This window comes from Hippoglossus stenolepis, chromosome 8 (genome assembly GCF_022539355.2).
Source record: "Hippoglossus stenolepis isolate QCI-W04-F060 chromosome 8, HSTE1.2, whole genome shotgun sequence".
Lineage (NCBI taxonomy): Eukaryota > Metazoa > Chordata > Actinopteri > Pleuronectiformes > Pleuronectidae > Hippoglossus > Hippoglossus stenolepis.
The window spans coordinates 23,979,986-24,002,854 of record NC_061490.1 but is presented as its reverse complement, the minus strand read 5'-3'; the positions used below and the strand labels follow the sequence as shown (position 1 = coordinate 24,002,854).

Genomic DNA, 22,869 nt, shown 5'->3' with positions numbered 1-22,869 from the left:
TCATCCATTTCTTTTTTTGCCAATTTATTAAAGGAACAGTTCAAAAGTTTGGGACATGTATAATATGCTAAACTAGTACTTATATTTAAAAATATTATGTCATGTAATCAAGAATGATTAAATATGTGATTCAGACAATATGCTGGTTGTTTTTCAGTTCTATGTGGTATCATTCTGTGAACATCATTTAATTTCCACTTCATGGTCACGATTTCCTTTTCAACAACTTCTTCACAGGGGATCATAGAAGGAGCTGCTGGAGGAGAGCAGCTACTACCAAGCACACCCGAACAGCAGGTGAGGCACATGTGGGACTTTTACACTGAAGTGTACAAAACATCGTGAACTCAAATAATTCCCACCTGTTTTGTGTCCAATAAGTAGATTCGAAGAGAAAAAAGCGACCATCGTCCACATTCATCATAACAACTGTTATTTCCGGCAAGGCAACATTTACTTGGCCTGAGTTCTAGAAATACTAAATGTTCCACAGTAAAATAATCAAATGTATTTAAAATGTATATAAGTTAACATGTTAACTTCTATAAATTCATAAGGCGTGTACTCGTTTGGCCTTGACCTTTATGTATTTCTGTCACCACTCTCCTCATTGACTCTCAGGCTTTGACTACTGTTACAACTGTGATGTGACTGTGCTTTGATATTCAAGGAGAATGTATGATTTTATACTTGTACTGTTACATTCATGTGGTTGTAAAGGTTGTTGTTTAGTGTTTTTCTATTTATGTGAACCGGCAGCTTCACTAAGAAAAACCACTGACTTCTACAGCTCCACCATCAGAGCTTTTTATCCAGAGCTTCAGCTTGTGGGAAACTTTCAGTTTTTCAGGTTTTCTGAGTTTAGTGCTTTAAAGTCTCAGGAGCAAAACCTCCGGTGGTTCGGCTGTTTTAACTCGTTTTAGTTTCCTCTCTCACTTCACTTTCAAAAGAGCTGATAAGACACCGAGCATCTGTTCAGTTCAACATCACTTTTCATAAATCAGGCGTGAAACCAGCCCAAATGTTTTCCACTTGACTTTCATTCCAGTAGCTGCTCGAAATACTTATTTTCAAAATAAAGGTCATCTAAAATGTACGTTTCTGTTTTGTATGTTTTAAGTTTGTCATTTAAAGCTGAGAAAGAAGAGAGAAAAGATAAAGGACAGACACAAAAAGTTTGAAATTAAAGGTTGATGTGGAGCAGAGAGAGAGAGGGCGAGGTTGGGGACCTTCAGTCTATATAACGTGGGACTGTGAGATGTGATCAGGAGACACACATGGACAAAAGCTCACATCTCATTCCTCTCCCCTTTTTAGATTCAAACAAGTTAGCATTGTGTGGTTTTGAACCCAGCGTACGGCGCGGTTAGCTACACACATCGTGGAGTGTGTGGCCCTTACGCGGTGTTTGGTCACTTAACACACGTTAAAACACAAAACAATAAGAATCCCGAATGACGAAGGCAGGAAATGACACCGCCCGATGCCCTAGCGGCTTCGCCAGCTAGCTAGCAGGCGGCTTGCTCGGGAGTGGAGCGCACGGCCCAGAGGCGTTGGTTGCTCGGACAGCTGCACAAGCTCCAGCCCCGCGAGGCGGAGCCACTTATCTATAATCTGTATTATCCGGTTGTTTCGTGTTTCTGAGCATTGTCCAAACAGATATAACTTCAACCCTTAGCTATCAATGATACTCAACTCTGTTCCCGCTGATTTGATCTTTTCTTTAGTTTTGACTGAAAGCAGTGGCCAGTTCCTGCTACACCCACGACCAAGTTCTACATGAGTAAGTGAAAAAGCTCACATTCTTATTCTGCACATGTGTGGTCAATGGGAGGAATTAAACACGTAAATTATTTTACTTTAACCATGCATGTAAAAGCATTGTCTTCTAGAAATAATGGCCACTTGTTGATGCACAATTATCAAGACACACACCAACATTTCTTTTCAACACTGTTTATTGGCGTCTCCTTGCTCACTGGCCTTTTCTCCTCCAGTAAGGATTCGGCTGCATAAGAAACGAGCAAGACCAGGTACCTTTTCAGCCTATGCCAAAACCTAACCCTCTCTTCCAATCTCTTGACTATATGAGGATATTTCACAAATAAAACAGCAGAAGTTGAGCAAGCGTTTTAAAAGTTTGAAAGTTATTAAATGTCTCTTATAAACAATTGTCTGTCCTGTGTTTGTTCTTGGATCCTAACACAGTGTCCTTATTGATCTCGTCTCCCAGAAAAAGAAACCGACAGATTGTGATCAGCAGAAGGCTCCTCAGTGCAGCTGCACAAAATTGCCTTTTGCACAAAGCAGCTTCTTCCAGTTCAGTTTTGCCATGATAATATTAGGTATTGGCAAATGCACGGGAGGAGACCAGAGAGTAGGCCATGTGACTGAGTTGAAGAAGTGGTGTGGGGGTAGAGGGAGAAGGGTCGGAGGAATTCGGCAATGTAGAGGAGAGGAGGTTGTAGCCCTTTCTTTCAGAGCAGAGAGCGTTTGATGGGCTCTCTCCCTTTCTCTTTCAAGAGCAGAGAAGCGTTTGATTGGCTCTCCCGCTTTCTCTTTCAAGAGCAGATGCAATCAGAATGGTTCTCTCCTCCAAGATTGACCTTTGTACTGTTTCCTTATGTAGGGCATCTTCAAGTTGGGCCAGTCTTGCTGTGCTCTCCTGACCGATCCTTGGCCTCCTGAATTTAGCCATGGCGTCCTCGTTCATCTGACTCTCTGTGGCTGCTGAGGCTTTCTTTAGGTTCTCGTTTTGTTTTTTATTTCTCTCCAATGGCTTACTGGTTTGTACATCCGGAGTTCCTCTTCAAGCCCCTGTTGCAAGTGTCTCAAGTCTTTCTTGAACTAGTTTAGAGAAATCTCTCTCTTGTGTTGGACATCTTCAAGTTCACCTTGTGGCCTCATTTTATCCAAAGCCAGTTAGTGATTTTACAAGTCTGAAGCATCAGCTCTTCTCTGTCCTTCTGCTGCTGGGAGAGGGCAGCTTCCAAATCCTTCTGGAGTTATCATTTTTTTGCCTTGCTCCTGTTGAGTTGAGTCCACTGGTTATGTGACAAGCTGTCTCGGTCGTCCTCAGTTTACACCCTCGTAGCCTCTTTTGCGCTCCAAAGGCCAGTTCTGATTCCTACGAGTCAGATGGATCAGCTCTTCTTTGTCCCTCTGCGGTTAGGAGCGGGCCTTTCAAATCCTTCTGGAGTTTGTAGTTTTTGCTCGCTCCTCTTTGAGGTCTGAGGCCCACTGGTCAACTTTCTCTTGCAGCATGGAAATATATGTTGCTCTTAGCCTTCATTACTGTTTGAAGAGTTTCGGGACTGATGTGAAGGGATTGGATTTCATTGTCTTGTTCATGAAATTTCCGTTTCATCTTAAAAGTTTCTCGCCTTGTGTTTGAGTTCGCTTAATTGATTTCTGTCCTTGATAGATGACCTCACTATTCCCCTTCAGCTCAGCTTTGAATTTCTTGATCAGCCCATCTTTCTCTTTGAGATCAGCTGTCATTGCTCATTTGCTTTTGAAGCTTTGCATATCCATGCTGGTGAATAACTCTGATCGCGCCTAAGATGAGCTATTTGATCTTTTTCAACTTGCTCCTTCTTCAAAGCTTTTGAAGAGCGTGGTTCTCTTTTAAGCTTTTCCTCCAGACTTCTTTCATTTCAGTTTGAACTCTTGTTATTTCTCAACTCCTTTTCAAAGACCTTACGGCCTCTTGGTCCTTTTTGAAGTCTTATGCAGACCATCACAAGAACTTGATTCTTCAAACTGTGAAACATAGAACAATTATTGGTTTGTTGTTCTGCATTCATTTATTTAAGCCTATTGACATGTTGTTTTTACTCATATGCTTATGTAGCCAAACAAAATTAATATTCATTTATAATAATTAATTAATTATAAAAATACGTCAGGCGTTACTGGCGAGTCAACTAATAGTTAAAATATTAGATGTTACAAGATGTAATTATTGTACAATTATTTTGTGTATGTGGTGTATACCTATATGCACACTTACCTCCTCATAATTGGGGGTGCCTCCTCCTCAATTACTTCCTGGATCTTCTCCCTCTATCCCTCCTCTTTCTCCTTCTGTATCTCCCCCTCTATCTCCTCTGTCTCCTCCTCTGTCCCCTCCTGTATCTCCTCACATCCAGTCCTTTATCTCCTCCTCTATCTGCTGGGGGTGGAGCACTCATTCTCCTCCTCAACCTCACACAGAAAGTCCGGAGTCCTCCACAGAAAACGTTCCTCGTCTCCATCACCTGTCAATTTCTTTAGCTTTTTTAAAAAAGAAAAACTTGACTTGCCAATGGTTGAATTCGATTTGATAAAACTTTGTGTCCACCAACCAAATGTATTGTGACCATTCTTCTTCTGTTCTTTGTTTGGTTTTGATGTCTTAAGAGTGGCAAGTGCTATGATGTCCTACATTAAAAAGAAGAAGAAGGTGAAAGGACTGTTCCATCAAGGACACTGTGATGTCACCAATCCAAATTTTTGAACTTCTTCTCATATCGTTCACTCATCCATTTCTTTTTTTGCCAATTTATTAAAGGAACAGTTCAAAAGTTTGGGACATGTGCTAATTTTGCACAAACTAGTACTTATATTTAAAATATTCCTGTCATGTAATCAAGAATGATTAAATATGTGATTCAGATAATATACTGGTTTTTTCAGTTCTATGTGTATCATTCTGTAGACATCATTTTAATTTTCCACTTCATGAGTCGATTTCCTGTTCAGCTGTTTCTTCACAGGGGGATGCAGAGGAGCTGCTGGAGGAGGCAGCTACCAAGCACCGAAGACAGCAGGAGTGAGGCACATGTGGGACTTTTACACTGAAGTGTACAAGGCATCGTGAACTCGAAATAATTCCTGTGTTTGTGTCCATCGTAGGGTGAGAAGAGAAAAGGAAAGCGACCATCGATCACATTCATCCTCATAACTGTTATTTCAGCAAGGCAACATTTTGCTTCCGGCCTGAGTTCACAGAAATACTAAATGTTCCACAGTAAAAAAATAATCAAATGTATTTAAAATGTATATAAGTTAACATGTTAACCTATGAAATTCATAAGACGTGTACTGGTTTGTACTTGATAACTTTATGTTTCTGTCACCCTCTCCTCATTGACTCTCAGGCTTTGACTACTCGTACAACTGTGATGTGACTGTGCTGATATTCAAGGAGAATGTATGATGTTATACTTGTACTGTACATTCATGTGGTTGTAAAGGTTGTTGTTAGTGTTTCTATTTATGTGAACAGCAGCTTCACTAGAAAAACAACTGACTTCACCAGACTCCACCATCCAGAGCTTTTATCCAGGCTTCAGATTGTGGGAAACTTTCAGGTTTTCAGGTTTTCTGAGTTTAGTGCTTTAAAGTCTCAGGAGCAAAACCTCCGGAATTGGTTTGACTGTTTTTAACTCGTTTTTAGTTTCCTCTCTCACTTCACTTTCCAAAAGCTGATAAGACACCGAGCATCTGTTCGGTTCAACATCACCCTTACCATAAATCAGGCGTCAGAAACCAGCCCAAATGTTTTTCCACTTGACTTTCATTCATGTGCTCCCGAAATACTTATTTTCCAAAATAAGGTCATCTAAAATGTACGTTTCTGTCTTGTATGTTTCCGTTGTCATTTTAAAGCTGAAAGAAGATAAAAGATAGGGACAGACACAAAAGTTTGAAATTAAGGTTGATGTGGAGCAGAGAGAGAAAGCGGCAGGCCCGAGGTGGCGTCCGCTGATCTGCCATAACGTGGGACTGTGAGATGTGATCAGGGACACATGAACAAAAGCTCATCTCATTTCCTCTCCCCCTTTTGGAATTCAAACAAGTTAGCATTAGCGAGCGGGTTGAGACAACGTACGGCCTTGATTAGCTGCACACATCGTGGAGTGTGTGGCCCTTACGTTGTGTTCACTTGCGGAGTTTGGTCATAACACACGTTAAAACTACAAAAAAATAAGAATGAGCGAGCGAGGCGAAGGCAGGAAATGACACCGCGAAGCTGCGGCTAGCCAGCTAGCTAGCAGGCGACATCGAAGTGGAGCGCCACGACTGGGCGTTGGTTGCTCTCGGACAACTGCACAAGCTCCAGCCGGCGGGCGGAGCCGCTTATCTGTATCTGTGTTATCGGTATTATTTCGTGTTTCTGAGCGATGTCCAAACAGATATACATTCAACCCTTAAGCTATCAATGATACTCAGCTCTGTTCCGCTGATTTGATCTTTTTTCTTTGGTTTTGACTGAAAGCAGTGACCCAGTTCCTGGGTTACACCCGACCAAGTTCTACATAGGTAAGTGAAAAAGCTCACATTATCTTATTCTGCACATGTGATCAATGAGGAGGAATTAAGCAGTAAATTATTAAATTTTTGCTTTAACCATGCATGTAAAACGTGTCTTCTAAATAATGGCCACTTGTTGATGCAATTATCAAGACACACACCAACATTTTCTTTTCCAACACTGTTTATTGACGTCTCCTTGCTCACTGGCCTTTCTCCTCCAGTAAGGATTCGGCTGCAGCAGAAGCAGAGCAAGACCCAGGTACTTTCAGCCTAATGCCAAAGCCCTAGCACTCTCTTCAATCTCTTGACTTTATATGAGGATATTTCACAAATAAAACAACAGAAGTTAAGGCAAAGCGTTTTAAAAGTTTGAAAGTTATTAAATGTCTCTTATAAACAATTGTCTGTCCTGTGTTTGTTCTTGAATCTGAACACAGTGTCCAGCAGTGATCGTCTCCCAGAAGAAGCTTAGACAGATGCGTGATCCCATGCAGAGGCTCCTCTCGTGCAGCTGCACAAAATTGTCTACATCTCTCAAGTACTGTAGCACAGTTTTTGGTCTAGAGAAATCCTTGCTGAGTCAATGAATATCTCCTCCTTGGTCCAGTAAAAATACTCAAAGTGATCTGCCCCTGCAAGCGGGCTGCTTGTGTTGGTGATAAACTGGGTTATCTCATCCCCAACTTCCACCAGCTCCGCACCATAACATCAGGCGTCAAAGTCATTGAAAGATTTAAAAGTCTCTGTTCCACTATGGAAAGCTGATTAAGTACAACCTAAAGGTGGAGCTGAGCAAGGTTTGTACTCCTGAGCTTTCAATTCCGCTTGTTCATTGGTGATGTGGAAATATCCAGGTGCACCTGCGTAAATTCGTACCGTGGATCATGAAGAGGTGAAAATAGAGATTTCCTGTAGTTCTTTCTCACTGCGCAGCTTGGCACTGCTTGAATCCAGGCTTCACTGTATTCGGGGTCCATAATGAGGTTTTGGTTCATAGTGAAATCATCTCTAAACTTCATTCAAACTTGCTGTGGCTTCTTCAGTTCAGTTTGCCATGATGAGATCAGAGTATTGGCAAATGCACAGGAGAGACGGTAGGCCATGTGACTGGAGATTGAAGAAGTGGTGTGGGGGTAGGGAGAGAAGGGTCGGAGGGTCTGCAATGTAGGGGAGAAGGGTTGATGGGTTCGAGTCGGGAGGTTGGGCTTAGGGCAAGGTTAAGTTTAGCGCAGGGATCAGGTTTGGGGAGGGGTTAAAAGAGGGTGATGTCCTATCTGGGTTCAGCTGAGGTTGGTTGCTCTGGAGGTTGGTGGGAGGTATCGCAGCTCATGGAAATTAGAATTCATTTCTTTATGCTTCCTCCCAAGATCTGTGTGTTGCCTCTGCAGGTTGTGTTGAGCATTTGTTGTCGCCCAAAGCACGTTGCTGCTCATTCAGCCTGACCTCATCGGGCTGTCTGAGCTGAAACTGTCTGCTCTTTTTCTTGCGTCAAGCTTCCCTTGAGCTCAACATGAGTACTTCTCGCATGTGGCCCTTTCTTTTCAACGGAGTGCAGAAGTTGGATTGAAAGCTCCTCTCCGTTGTCTTTCAAAGAGCGAGAGCGTTTGATGGGCTCTCTCCGTTCTCTTTCAAAGAGCAGAGAAACGTTTAGTTCAGCTCTCTCCTTTCTCTTTCAAGAGCAGATGCAATCAGAGTGGTTCTCTCCTCCAAGATTGACCTTTTGTACTGTTTCCTTATGTGGGGCATCTTCAAGTTGGGCCAGTCTTGCTGTGCTCTCTGACCGATCCCCTTAGCCTCCAAATTTTGCCATGGCGTCCTCGTTCATCTGACTCTCTGTGGCTGCTGAGGCTTTCTTTAGGTTTTCTCGTTTTGTTTTTATTTCTCTCAATAACCTGGTTTTGTACATCGGAGTTTCCTCTTCAAGCCTGTTGCAAGAATGTCTCTGTCTTTCTTGAGGTGGTTTAGAAATCTCTCTCTTGTGTTGGACATCTTCAAGTTCACCTTGTGCAGCCTCTTTTATCAAAGCCAGTTGGTGATTTTGCAAGTCTGAAGCATCAGCTCTTCTCTGTCCTTCTGCTGCAGGAGAGGGCAGCTTCCAAATCCTTCTGGGAGAGTTATCATTTTTGCCTTGCTCTGTTTGAGTTTCAAGGTCACTGGTTATCTTGAGCAAGCTGTCTCCTGTGGTCATCCTCAAGTTCACCTCGTAGCCTCTTTTGCTCCAAGGCCAGTTCTGATTCTTACGAGTCAGACGGATCAGCTCTTCTTTGTCCCTCTGCGGTTGGGAGCGGGCAGCTTCAAATCCTTCTGGAGTTTGTAGTTTGCTCGCTCCTCTTTGAGGCCTGAGGCCCACTGATCAACTTTCTCTTGCAGCATGGAAATAATATTGCTCTTGGCTTCAGAACTGTTTTGAAGAGTTTTAGTACTGATGTGACGGGATTGGATTTCATCGTCTTGTTCATGAAATTTCCGTTTCATCTTAAAAAGTTTCTCTCATATACATGTTTGAGTTCCTTGAGTGATTTCTGTCCTTGATAGATGACCTCACTATTCCCCTTCAGTTTCAGCTTTGAATTTCTTGATCAGCCCATCTTTCTCTTTGTGAGATCAGCTGTCATTTGCTCATTGCTTTTGAAGCTTTGCATATCCATGCTGGTGGTCTTTCTCTGATCGCCTAAGATGAGCTATTTGATCTTTTTCAACTTGCTCCTTCTTCAAAGCTTTTGAAAGAGCGTGGTTCTCTTCTTTGTCCTCCGGGCTTCTTTCATTTCAGTTTTAACTTTTTGTAATTCTCAATTCCTTTTCAAAGAGCAACACGCCTCTTGGTCCTTTTGGAGAATTCGCTGTGCAAGACCACTTTATCCCACAAGAGAACTTGATTCTTCAAACTGAAACATAGAACAATTATTGGTTTGTTATTTCATTCATTTATTAAGCTATTGACATGTTGTTTTTTACTCATATGTATGTAGCCAAACAAAATTAATTATTCATTTTATAATAGTGTAATTAATTATAAAAATGCAGTCAAGCGTTACTGAAAGCGAGTCAATAATAGTTAAAATATTAGATGTTACACAAGATGTAATTATTATTACAATTATTTTGTGTATGTCTGGTGTGTACCTATATATGCCCACTTACCTCCTCATAATTGGGGGTGTAGCACTCCTCCTCAGTACTTCCTGGATCTTCTCATATCCCCTCCTCTTTCTTCCTTCTGCTTGTCTCCCCTCTATCTCCTCTGTCTCCTCCTCTGTCCTCCTGTATCTCCTCCTGCATCCAGTCCTTTATCTCCTCCTCTATCTGCTGGGGGGTGGAGCACTCATTCTCCTCCTCAACCTCCTTTAGAAAGTCCAGGTGCTCCTGAAAAAAACGTTCCTCAAATCTCCATCTGTCAATTTCTTTAGCTTTTAAAAGGAAAAACTTGACTTGCCAATGGTTGAATTAGCTTTGATAAAACTTTGTATCCACCAACCAAATGTACTGTGACCATTCTTCTTCTGTTCTTTGTTTGGTTTGGCCAAAAGTAGCAGAGTGCTATGATGTCCTACATTTCAAAGAAGAAGGATGAAAAGTTGTTCCATCAAAGGACACTGTGATGTCACCAATCAAATTTTGAACCTTCTCATGCTAGTTCACTCATCCATTTCTTTTTTTTAATTTATTAAAAGGAACAGTTCAAAGTTTGGGACATGTGCTAATTTGCTAAACAGTGTGCCTTATATTTAAAATATTCCTGTCATGTAATCCAAGAATGATTAAATATGTGATTCAGACAATATGCTGGTTGTTTCAGTTCTGTGCCCATCATTCTGTGAACATCATTTAATTTCCACTTCATGGTCACGATTTCCTGTTCAACTGCTTCTTCACAGGGGATCATAGAGGAGCTGCTGGAGGAGTAGCTACTACCAAGCACAGAACAGCAGGTGAGGCACATGTGGGACTTTTACACTGAGGTGTACAAAACATCGTGAACTTCGAAATAATTCCTGTAAATTTCGTGTCCGTAATGATTCGAAGAAAAGAAAGCGACCATAGTACATTCATCCTCATAACTGTTATTTCAGCAAGTAACATTTGTGGCCTGAGTTCACAGAAATACTAAAATGTTCAGTAGAGACTTCATCAAATGTATTTAAAATGTATATATAAGTTAACATGTTAACCTATGAAATTCATAAGGCGTGTACTCGTTTGTACTTTGATAACTTTATGTTTCTGTACACACTCTCCTCATTGACTCTCAGGCTTTGACTACTCGTACAATTGTGATGTGACTGTGCTGATATTCAAGGAGAATGTATGATATTATGCCTTGCATACATTCATGTGGTTGTAAGGTTGTTGTTTAATTAATTTTTCTATTCATGTGAACGGCAGCTTCACTAGAAAAACCACTGACTTCACAGACTCCACCATCAGAGCTTTATCCAGAGCTTCAGCTTGTGGGAAACTTTCAGTTTTGAGTTTGGTCTTTTCAAAGTCTCGGGGCAAACCTCGGTGGTTTGGCTGTTTTAACTCGTTTTTAGTTTCCTCTCTCTTCACTTTCAAAAGAGCTGATAAGACACCGAGCATCTGTTCAGTTCAACATCACTTTATAAATCAGACGTGAGGAAACCAGCCCAAATGTTTTTCCACTTGACTTTCATTCACATGTGCTCGAAATACTTATTTTCAAATAAAGGTCATCTAAAATGTACGTTTCTGTTTTGTATGTTTTTCGTTGTCATTTTAAAGCTCTGAAAGAAGAAAAGATAAAGGACAGACACAAAAGTTTAGAAATTAAAGGTTGATGTGGAGCAGAGAGAGCGAGGAGCGAGAAGGCGGCGTTGGAGGATGCTGATCTATAACGTGGGACTGTGAGATGTGATCCAGAGACACATGAACAAAAGCTCACATCTCATTCCTCTCCCCCTTTTAGATTCAAACAGTTCGCATTGGCAATAAGGAGTTTCGAACCCAAATCTGGCCTTGATTGCTTTACACGCATCGTGGAGTGTGTGGCCTGCAGCGGTTATTCACGCGGAGTTTGGTCACTTAACACACGTTAGAACACAAAAAAAATAAGAATCGAATGAGGCGAAGGCAGGAAATGACCGCCGATGCTAGCAACTAGCCAGCTGGCGCTGTAGGCGACATCGGGAGTGGAGGCGCCGCGACTGGGCATTGGTTGCTATCAATCAGTCAATCAATCAAATTTTATTTGTATAGCCCATATTCACAAATCACAATTTGTCTCATAGGGCTTTGACATGGTGTGACATCCTCTGCCCTTAACCCTCAACAAGAGTAAGGAAAACTACTTAAAACCCTTTTAACAGGGAAAAAGAACGTAGAAACCTCAGAGAGGCCACATGTGAGGATCCCTCTCCCAGGACGGACAGAAGTGCAATGGATGTCAAGTGTAAAGGAGAACATCAAGATAAAGGTTTTAGCAGCATTGATAAGGGTAAACATTTTGAAGTATAACTGAAGGTCAGTGAATTGGTGGATTAATGTCATTAATGGTCAAGTGTCTGAGGAGAAATACTATGTATCGAGCAGTCCTGCTGCAATCATAGTCTATGGTCAGCAGCCAGCAAGATCATGATCCACCATCAAGATCGGTTGCCACTATAGTCCACAGTCATTGTCCACTGCCGCCATTAGGATCCATCATCAGCTGCCACCTCGGTCGTGGTCCACCACCAGTATCTGATGCCAACACGATAAAGGATCTGCCTTTATTATCACGATCAGCCAGCACGATGCAGAATCCGCCATACTGGATCCACCATTACGACCTCTGATACGTGATCCACAGATCCTAATCCACGATGTGGCCACAGCCGCGCCCTGGATCTGCGGACGATAAGGCAAAGGGACTCCGGGGAAGAAGTCAAGTCAGTAACATGTATTGATGGGATATGAATTACTTTGATGTGATAACGATTGAGAAGAGGAAGGAGAAGCTGGAAAGAGAAGCTCCGTGTGTCATGTGTCCCCCGACCTTCTAGACCTATAGCAGTTTAACTAAGAGCAGGTCTAGGACAAGCCTGGACCAGCTCTAACTATAAACCTTATCAAAAGGAAGGTTTTAAGCCTACTCTTAAACGTACAGATGGTGTCTGCCTCCCGAACTGAAAGTGGGAGATGATTCCACAGGAGAGGAGCTTGATAGCTGAAAGCTCTGGCTCCTACTCTACTTTTAGAGACTTTAGGGACGACAAGTAAGCCTGAATTCTGGGAGCGCAGTGCTCTAGTGGGTTGATAAGGTACTAACAGCTCTTTAAGATATAATGGTGCCATATTGTTAAGGGCCTTGAAGGTGAGGAGGAGAATTTTAAATTCTATTCTAGATTTAACCGAAGCCAGTGTAGAGCGAATAATACTGGAGAAATGTGCTCTCTTTTCTTGGTTCTTGTCAGGACACGTGCTGCGGCATTTTGGACAAGCTGCAGAGTCTTTAACGACTTACTGCTGGAGCCTGATAATAAGGAATTACAATAATCCAGTCTGGATGTAACAAAGGCGTGGATTAGTTTTTCTGCATCCTTTGAGAAAGGACATGTCTGATTTTGGAGATATTACGCAAGTGAAAAAAGGCGTCCTAGAAATTTGTTTTAAGTGAGAATTAAAGGATAAATCAGGATCGAAGATCACTCCCAAGTTCCTGACTGTTTCATTGGAAGCAAGGGCAATTTCGCCCAGCGCAGCTATATCGTTAGATAATGTATCTCTAAGGTGTTTAGGGCCAAGTATTAGAACCTCTGTCTTATCTGAGTTTAATAAGAGAAAATTATGGGTCATCCAGGTTTTTATGTCCTTGAGACATGCTTGGAGTTTAGTTATTTGATTACTTTGTTCAGGTTTTATTGACAAGTATAACTGGGTGTCATCCGCATAGCAGTGGAAATTTACCGAGTGTGTCCTGATAATGTTTCCAAGTGGAAGCATATATAATGAGAATAAAATTGGGCCGAGCACAGAGCCTTGTGGAACACCATGGTTAACTTTGTGCGCACAGATGACTCATTAATTTGCACGAATTGGGAGCGGTCTGAAAATAGGATTTAAACCATTTTAGGGCGGTTCCTTTAATGCTAATTAACTGTTCTAGTCTCTGTAATAAAATATTATGGTCAATTGTGTCAAATGCTGCACTAAGATCTAACAGAACGAGGACAGACACAAACCCCTGATCTGAAGCTATTAGAAGATCATTAGTGACTTTGCCAAGGCTGTCTCTGTGCTGTGATTGGCTCTAAACCCTGACTGAAAGTCTTCATATATATTATTTTCCTGGAGAAACTCACACAGCTGATTGGCTACAACTTTTCTAGGATTTTAGACAGGAAGGGAGATTAGATATCGGACGATAATTGGCTAAAACCTCTGGGTCTAAGGTGGGTTTTTGAGGAGGGTTTGATTACAGCTATTTTAAAAGACTGTGGTACATATCCTGATGATAATGACAGATGTATTGTGTTCAGTAATGAACTGTCAATTAGGGGCAGAATTTCTTTAAGTAATTTTGTAGGAATGGGGTCTGAGATACAAGTTGTTGGTTTTGAAGATGAGATTATTTTGGTCAGCTGATCAAGGCTGATCAGAGAGAAGCTGTCTAAATAATTGGTAGGATTCTTGGCCGTTTCTGAGTTTTCTATTCTTGATGGGGTATTAGTGCCAATTGAGGGCAGGAGATGTTTGATTTGATTTCTAATAGTTAGAATTTTATCATTAAAGAAATTCATAAAGATATTGCTATTTAGGGATCGAGGAATACTGGGTTCGGTGGAGGTGTGACTCTCAGTCAGCCTGGCTACAGTGCTGAAGAGAAACCTGGGGTTGTTTTTATTCTCTTCTATTAGTTTTGAATAGTAGGCGGCTCTTGCTTTGTGGAGGGCCTTCTTATATGCTTTAACACTATTCTTCCAGTCTAGGAGATTTTCAACATGGTTGCTGGAGCGCCACTTCCTTTCTAGTTTTCTTGATACTTGTTTTAACTCATGTGTCTTGGAATTATACCACGGAGCTAATTTACTATGTTTTATATGTTTCTTTTTTAGAGGCGCTATTGAGTTTAATGTTAATCGTAATGAGTTTACAGAGCTATCGACGAGATGGTCAATCTCAGTGGAGCTAGGGTTTTTAATGAATTTGTTGTTTATATCGACGGATAGTATGGGTTTAAATGTAATCGGAATTATTTCCTTAAATTTAGCTACAGCACTATCAGGTAAACATCTTGAAAATGAGTTTATTATTAGTGGCATATATTCTGATAGTGAAAAATCGAAGGTTATTAAATTATGGTCTGATAGAATTGGATTGCGTGGAAGTACCGTTAGATGTTAGATGTAACTGCACAAGCTCCAGCCGCGGCGGAGCCACTTATCTGTATCTGTATTATCCGGTATTATTTCGTGTTTCTGAACGATGTCCAAACAGATATACATTCAACCCTTCGCTATCAATGATACTCAACTCTGTTCCCGCTGATTTGATCTTTTTTCTTTGGTTTTGACTGAAAGCAGTGACGCCCAGTTCCTGTGCTACACCCGACCAAGTTCTACATAGGTAAGTGAAAAAGCTCACATTATCTTATTCTGCACATGTGATCAATGAGGAGGAATTAAGCAGTAAATTATTTTACTTTAACCATGCATGTAAAAACGTGTCTTCTAAATAATGGCCACTTGTTGATGCACAATTATCAAGACACACACCAACATTTCTTTTCCAACACTGTTTATTGACGTCTCCTTGCTCACTGGCCTTTTCTCCTCAGTAAGGATTCGGCTGCAGCAAGAACGAGAGCAAGACCAGGTACCTTTTCAGCCTAATGCCAAAACCTAACCCTCTCTTCAATCTCTTGACTATATGAGGATATTTCACAAATAAAACAACAGAAGTTAAGGCAAACGTTTTAAAAGTTTGAAAGTTATTAAATGTCTCTTATAAACAATTGTCTGTCCTGTGTTTGTTCTTGGATCCTAACACAGTGTCAGCAGTGATCTGCGTCTCCCAGAAGAAGCTTCGACAGATTGTCGATCCCAGCCAGAGGCTCCTCGTGCAGCTGCACAAAATTGTCTTTGCACAGCGGCTTCTTCAGTTCAGTTTGCCATGATAATATTGGGTATTGGCAAATGCACAGGGGGACGGTAGGCCATGTGACTGAGTTGAAGAAGTGGTGTGGGGGTAGAGGGAGAAGGGTCGGAGGGGTCGGCAATGTAGGGGAGGGAGGGTTGTGGCCCTTTCTTTTTCAAGAGCAGAGAACGTTTGATGGGCTCTCTCCCTTTCTCTTTCAAGAGCAGAGAACGTTTGATTGGCTCTCTCCCTTTCTCTTTCAAGAGCAGATGCAATCAGAATGGTTCTCTCCTCCAAGATTGACCTTTGTACTGTTTCCTTATGTAGGGCATCTTCAAGTTGGGCCAGTCTTGCTGTGCTCTCTGACCGATCCTTAGCCTCAAATTTAGCCATGACGTCCTCGTTCATCTGACTCTCTGTGGCTGCTGAGGCTTTCTTTAGGTTCTCGTTTTGTTGTATTTCTCTCAACCTGGTTTTGTACATCCAGAGTTCCTCTTCAAGCCTGTTGCAAGTGTCTCCGTCTTTCTTGAGCTGCTTTAGAGAAATCTCTCTCTTGTGTTGGACATCTTCAAGTTCACCTTGTAGCCTCATTTTATCCAAAGCCAGTTGGTGATTTTTACAAGTCTGAAGCATCAGCTCTTCTTTGTCCTTCTGCTGCTGGGAGAGGGCAGCTTCCAAATCCTTCTGGAGGTTATCATTTTTGCCTTGCTCCTGTTTGAGTTTCGAGGTCCACTGGTTATCTTGAGCAAGCTGTCTCGTGTGGTCATCCTCAAGTTCACCTCGTAGCCTCTTTCGCTCCAAGGCCAGTTTCTGATTCCTACGAGTCAGATGGATCAGCTCTTCTTTGTCCCTCTGCGGTTGGGAGAGGGCAGCTTCCAAATCCTTCTGGAGTTTGTAGTTTTTTGCTCGCTCCTCTTTGAGGTCTGAGGCCCACTGGTCAACTTTCTCTTGCAGCATGGAAATAATATTGCTCTTGGCTTCAGAACTGTTTTGAAGAGTTTCAGTACTGATGTGAAGGGATTTGATTTCATTGTCTTGTTCATGAAATTTCCGTTTCATCTTAAAAAGTTTCTCATATACATGTTTGAGTTCCTTAATTGATTTCTGTCCTTGATAGATGACCTCACTATTCCCCTTCAGCTCAGCTTTGAATTTCTCGATCAGCCCATCTTTCTCTTTGAGATCAGCTGTCATTTTGCTCATTTGCTTTTGAAGCTTTGCATATCCATGCTGGTGGTCTTTCTCTGATCGCCTAAGATGAGCTATTTGATCTTTTTCAACTTGCTCCTTCTTCAAAGCTTTTGAAAGAGCGTGGTTCTCTTTTCGCTTTGTCCTCCGGGCTTCTTTCATTTCAGTTTGAACTCTTGTTATTCTCAACTCCTTTTCAAGAGCAGCTTTGGCCTTTGTGTCCTTTTGGAGGTCGCTGTGCAGACCATCACAAGAACTTGATTCTTCAAACTGTGAAACATAGAACAATTATTGGTTTGTTGTTCATTCATTTATTCGCCTATTGACATGTTGTTTTTTACTCATATGCTTATGTAGCCAAACAAAATTAATTATTCATTTATAATAATTAATTAATTATAAAAATGCAGTCAGCGTTACTGAAAGCGAGTCAATAATAGTTAAAATATTAGATGTTACACAAGATGTAATTATTATTACAATTATTTTGTGTATATGTGGTGTGTACCTATATACACACTTACCTCCTCATAATTGGGGGTGTAGCACTCCTCCTCAATTACTTCCTGGATCTTCTCCTCTATCCCCTCCTCTTTCTCCTTCTGTATCTCCCCCTCTATCTCCTCTGTCTCCTCCTCTGTCCCCTCCTGTATCTCCTCCTGCATCCAGTCCTTTATCTCCTCCTCTATCTGCTGGGGGGTGGAGCACTCATTCTCCTCCTCAACCTCACACAGAAAGTCCAGGTCCTCCACGAAAAAAACGTTCCTCGTCTCCATCACTGTCAATTTCTTTAGCTTTTAAAAAAGAAAAACTTGACTTGCCAATGGTTGAATTCGCTTTGATAAAAATTTGTATCCACCAACCAAATGTATTGTGACCATTCTTCTTCTGTTCTTTGTTTGGTTTGGCCAAGAGTAGCAGAGTGCTATGATGTCCTACATTCAAAGAAGAAGGTGAAAGGACTGTTCCATCAAAGGACACTGTGATGTCACCAATCCAAATTTTGAACTTCTTCTCATGTCGTTCACTCATCCATTTCTTTTTTTTGCCAATTTATTAAAGGAACAGTTCAAAAGTTTGGGACATGTGCTAATTTGCTAAACTAGTACTTATATTTAAAATATTCCTGTCATGTAATCAAGAATGATTAAATATGTGATTCAGACAATATGCTGGTTGTTTCAGTTCTATGTGTATCATTCTGTGAACATCATTTAATTTCCACTTCATGGTCACGATTTCCTGTTCAACTGCTTCTTCACAGGGGATCATAGAGGAGCTGCTGGAGGAGAGCAGCTACTACCAAGCACCGAACAGCAGGTGAGGCACATGTGGGACTTTTACACTGAAGTGTACAAAACATGCGTGAACTCGAAATAATTCCTGTGTTTTGTGTCCATCGTAGGGTCGAAGAGAAAAGAAACGACCATCGTCCACATTCATCCTCATAACTGTTATTTCAGCAAGGCAACATTTGCTTCGGCCTGAGTTCACAGAAATACTAAATGTTCCACAGTAAAATAATCAAATGTATTTAAAATGTATATAAGTTAACATGTTAACCTATGAAATTCATAAGACGTGTACTCGTTTGTACTTGATAACTTTATGTTTCTGTCACCACTCTCCTCATTGACTCTCAGGCTTTGACTACTCGTACAACTGTGATGTGACTGTGCTGATATTCAAGGAGAATGTATGATATTATACTTGTACTGTACATTCATGTGGTTGTAAAGGTTGTTGTTTAGTGTTTTTCTATTTATGTGAACCGGCAGCTTCACTAGAAAAACCACTGACTTCACAGACTCCACCATCCAGAGCTTTTTATCCAGAGCTTCAGCTTGTGGGAAACTTTCAGGTTTTTCAGGTTTTTCTGAGTTTAGTGCTTTAAAGTCTCAGGAGCAAAACCTCCGGTGGTTTGACTGTTTTAACTCGTTTTTAGTTTCCTCTCTCACTTCACTTTCAAAGAGCTGATAAGACACCGAGCATCTGTTCAGTTCAACATCACTTTTCATAAATCAGACGTGAGAAACCAGCCCAAATGTTTTTCCACTTGACTTTCATTCACATGTGCTCCCGAAATACTTATTTTCAAAATAAAGGTCATCTAAAATGTACGTTTCTGTCTTGTATGTTTCCGTTGTCATTTTAAAGCTGAAAGAAGAGAAAAGATAAAGGACAGACACAAAAAGTTTGAAATTAAAGGTTGATGTGGAGCAGAGAGAGAGAGAGAGCGAGAGAGCGAGAGCGAGGTTGGCGTCCGCTGATCTATATAACGTGGGACTGTGAGATGTGATCAGGAGACACACATGAACAAAAAGCTCACATCTCATTCCTCTCCCCCTTTTAGATTCAAACAAGTTAGCATTGACGAGCGGGTTTCGAACCCAACGTACGACGCCCGGTTAGCTACACACATCGTGGAGTGTGTGGCCCTTACGTGGTGTTCACGCGGAGTTTGGTCACTTAACACACGTTAAAACACAAAAAAATAAGAATCGAACGAACGAGGCGAAGGCAGGAAATGACACCGCCGAAGCTAGCGGCTAGCCAGCTAGCTAGCAGGCGACGCATCGGGAGTGGAGGCGCACGACTGGGCGTTGGTTGCTCGGACAACTGCACAAGCTCCAGCCGCGGCGGAGCCACTTATCTGTATCTGTATTATCCGGTATTATTTCGTGTTTCTGAACGATGTCCAAACAGATATAACTTCAACCCTTCGCTATCAATGATACTCAACTCTGTTCCCGCTGATTTGATCTTTTTTCTTTGGTTTTGACTGAAAGCAGTGACGCCCAGTTCCTGTGTTACACCCGACCAAGTTCTACATAGGTAAGTGAAAAAGCTCACATTATCTTATTCTGCACATGTGATCAATGAGGAGGAATTAAGCAGTAAATTATTTTACTTTAACCATGCATGTAAAAACGTGTCTTCTAAATAATGGCCACTTGTTGATGCACAATTATCAAGACACACACCAACATTTCTTTTCCAACACTGTTTATTGACGTCTCCTTGCTCACTGGCCTTTTCTCCTCAGTAAGGATTCGGCTGCAGCAAGAACGAGAGCAAGACCAGGTACCTTTTCAGCCTAATGCCAAAACCTAACCCTCTCTTCAATCTCTTGACTATATGAGGATATTTCACAAATAAAACAACAGAAGTTAAGGCAAACGTTTTAAAAGTTTGAAAGTTATTAAATGTCTCTTATAAACAATTGTCTGTCCTGTGTTTGTTCTTGGATCCTAACACAGTGTCAGCAGGGATCTGCGTCTCCCAGAAGAAGCTTCGACAGATTGTCGATCCCAGCCAGAGGCTCCTCGTGCAGCTGCACAAAATTGTCTTTGCACAGCGGCTTCTTCAGTTCAGTTTGCCATGATAATATTGGGTATTGGCAAATGCACAGGGGGACGGTAGGCCATGTGACTGAGTTGAAGAAGTGGTGTGGGGGTAGAGGGAGAAGGGTCGGAGGGGTCGGCAATGTAGGGGAGGGAGGGTTGTGGCCCTTTCTTTTCAAGAGCAGAGAACGTTTGATGGGCTCTCTCCCTTTCTCTTTCAAGAGCAGAGAACGTTTGATTGGCTCTCTCCCTTTCTCTTTCAAGAGCAGATGCAATCAGAATGGTTCTCTCCTCCAAGATTGACCTTTGTACTGTTTCCTTATGTAGGGCATCTTCAAGTTGGGCCAGTCTTGCTGTGCTCTCTGACCGATCCTTAGCCTCAAATTTAGCCATGACGTCCTCGTTCATCTGACTCTCTGTGGCTGCTGAGGCTTTCTTTAGGTTCTCGTTTTGTTTTATTTCTCTCAATAACCTGGTTTTGTACATCCGGAGTTCCTCTTCAAGCCTGTTGCAAGTGTCTCTGTCTTTCTTGGGCTGGTTTAGAGAAATCTCTCTCTTGTGTTGGACATCTTCAAGTTCACCTTGTAGCCTCTTTTTATCCAAAGCCAGTTGGTGATTTTTACAAGTCAGAAGCATCAGCTCTTCTTTGTCCTTCTGCTGCTGGGAGAGGGCAGCTTCCAAATCCTTCTGGACTTTATTGTTTTTGCCTTGCTCCTGTTTGAGTTTCAAGGTCCACTGGTTATCTTGAGCAAGCTGTCTTGTGTGGTCATCCTCAAGTTCACCTCGTAGCCTCTTTTGCTCCAAGGCCAGTTTCTGATTCCTACGAGTCAGATGGATCAGCTCTTCTTTGTCCCTCTGCGTTTGGGAGAGGGCAGCTTCCAAATCCTTCTGGAGTTTATCGTTTTTGGCTTGCTCCTGTTTGAGTTTCAAGGTCCACTGGTTATCTTGAGCAAGCTGTCTTGTGTGGTCATCCTCAAGTTCACCTCGTAGCCTCTTTTGCTCCAAGGCCAGTTTCTGATTCTTACGAGTCAGATGGATCAGCTCTTCTTTGTCCCTCTGCGGTTGGGAGCGGGCAGCTTCCAAATCCTTCTGGAGTTTGTCGTTTTTTGCTCGCTCCTCTTTGAGGTCTGAGGCCCACTGGTCAACTTTCTCTTGCAGCATGGAAATAGTATTGCTCTTGGCTTCAGAACTTTTTTGAAGAGTTTCAGTACTGATGTGAAGGGATTGGATTTCATTGTCTTGTTCAAGAAATTTCCGTTTCATCTTAAAAAGTGTCTCATATACATGTTTGAGTTCCTTAATTGATTTCTGTCCTTGATAGATGACCTCACTATTCCCCTTCAGCTCAGCTTTGAATTTCTCGATCAGCCCATCTTTCTCTTTGAGATCAGCTGTCATTTTGCTCATTTGCTTTTGAAGCTTTGCATATCCATGCTGGTGGTCTTTCTCTGATCGCCTAAGATGAGCTATTCGATCTTTTTCAACTTGCTCCTTCTTCAAAGCTTTTGAAAGAGCGTGGTTCTCGTTTCGCTTTTTCCTCCGGGCTTCTTTCATTTCAGTTTGAACTCTTGTTATTTTCAACTCCTTTTCAAGAGCAGCTTTGGCCTCTTGGTCCTTTTGGAGGTCGCTGTGCAGACCATCACAAGAACTTGATTCTTCAAACTGTGAAACATAGAACAATTATTGGTTTGTTGTTCATTCATTTATTCGCCTATTGACATGTTGTTTTTTACTCATATGCTTATGTAGCCAAACAAAATTAATTATTCATTTATAATAATTAATTAATTATAAAAATGCAGTCAGCGTTACTGAAAGCGAGTCAATAATAGTTAAAATATTAGATGTTACACAAGATGTAATTATTATTACAATTATGTTGTGTATATGTGGTGTGTACCTATATACACACTTACCTCCTCATAATTGGGGGTGTAGCTCTCCTCTATCTCCTCCTCAATTACTCCCTGGATCTTCTCCTTTATCTCCTCCTTTACCTCCTTGGGGTTGGAGCAATCAATCTCCTCCTCAACCTCTTCAGCAGAAATTGTTTCACGAGTTTTCATTGAGACAAGCTCAAAGTCCAGCAAAAATGTTTTCCTCATCTCCATCACCTCGTCGATCTCCTCCTCTGTCTCCTCCTCAATCTCCTCCTCTGTCTCCTCCTCTATCTCCTTCTCTTTCTCCTTCTGTATCTCCCCCTCTATCTCCTCTTGTATCTCCTCCTCTGTCTCCTCCTCTGTCCCCTCCTGTATCTCCTCCTGCATCCAGTCCTTTATCTCCTCCTCTATCTGCTGGGGGGTGGAGCACTCATTCTCCTCCTCAACCTCACACAGAAAGTCCAGGTCCTCCACGAAAAAAACGTTCCTCGTCTCCATCACTGTCAATTTCTTTAGCTTTTAAAAAAGAAAAACTTGACTTGCCAATGGTTGAATTCGCTTTGATAAAACTTTGTATCCACCAACCAAATGTATTGTGACCATTCTTCTTCTGTTCTTTGTTTGGTTTGGCCAAGAGTAGCAGAGTGCTATGATGTCCTACATTAAAAGAAGAAGGTGAAAGGACTGTTCCATCAAAGGACACTGTGATGTCACCAATCCAAATTTTGAACTTCTTCTCATGTCGTTCACTCCTCCATTTCTTTTTTTTGCCAATTTATTAAAGGAACAGTTCAAAAGTTTGGGACATGTGCTAATTTGCTAAACTAGTACTTATATTTAAAATATTCCTGTCATGTAATCAAGAATGATTAAATATGTGATTCAGACAATATGCTGGTTGTTTCAGTTCTATGTTTATCATTCTGTGAACATCATTTAATTTCCACTTCATGGTCACGATTTCCTGTTCAACTGGTTGTTGTTGTTGTGTGTTTTTCTATTTATGTGAACCGGCAGCTTCGAGAGAGAGAGAGAGAGAGAGAGAGAGAGAGAGAGAGAGAGAGAGAGAGAGAGAGTTTTATGGG

The 22,869-nt window shown here is 41.6% G+C and overlaps 1 protein-coding gene across 1 annotated transcript in view; it reads left to right on the top strand.

The window, feature by feature from the left end:
• nek10 (NIMA-related kinase 10) overlaps positions 1–18,680 on the top strand; it is a 69,918-nt gene extending 51,238 nt beyond the window's left edge. The window contains exons 34-35 of the mRNA XM_047340778.1: positions 17,825–17,880; positions 17,966–18,680. Of these exons, the coding sequence (XP_047196734.1) occupies positions 17,825–17,880; positions 17,966–18,011 (102 nt within the window). The 3' untranslated portion in view covers positions 18,012–18,680. The remainder of the gene's footprint in view (positions 1–17,824; positions 17,881–17,965) is intronic.
• The last annotated feature ends 4,189 nt before the right edge of the window (positions 18,681–22,869 follow it).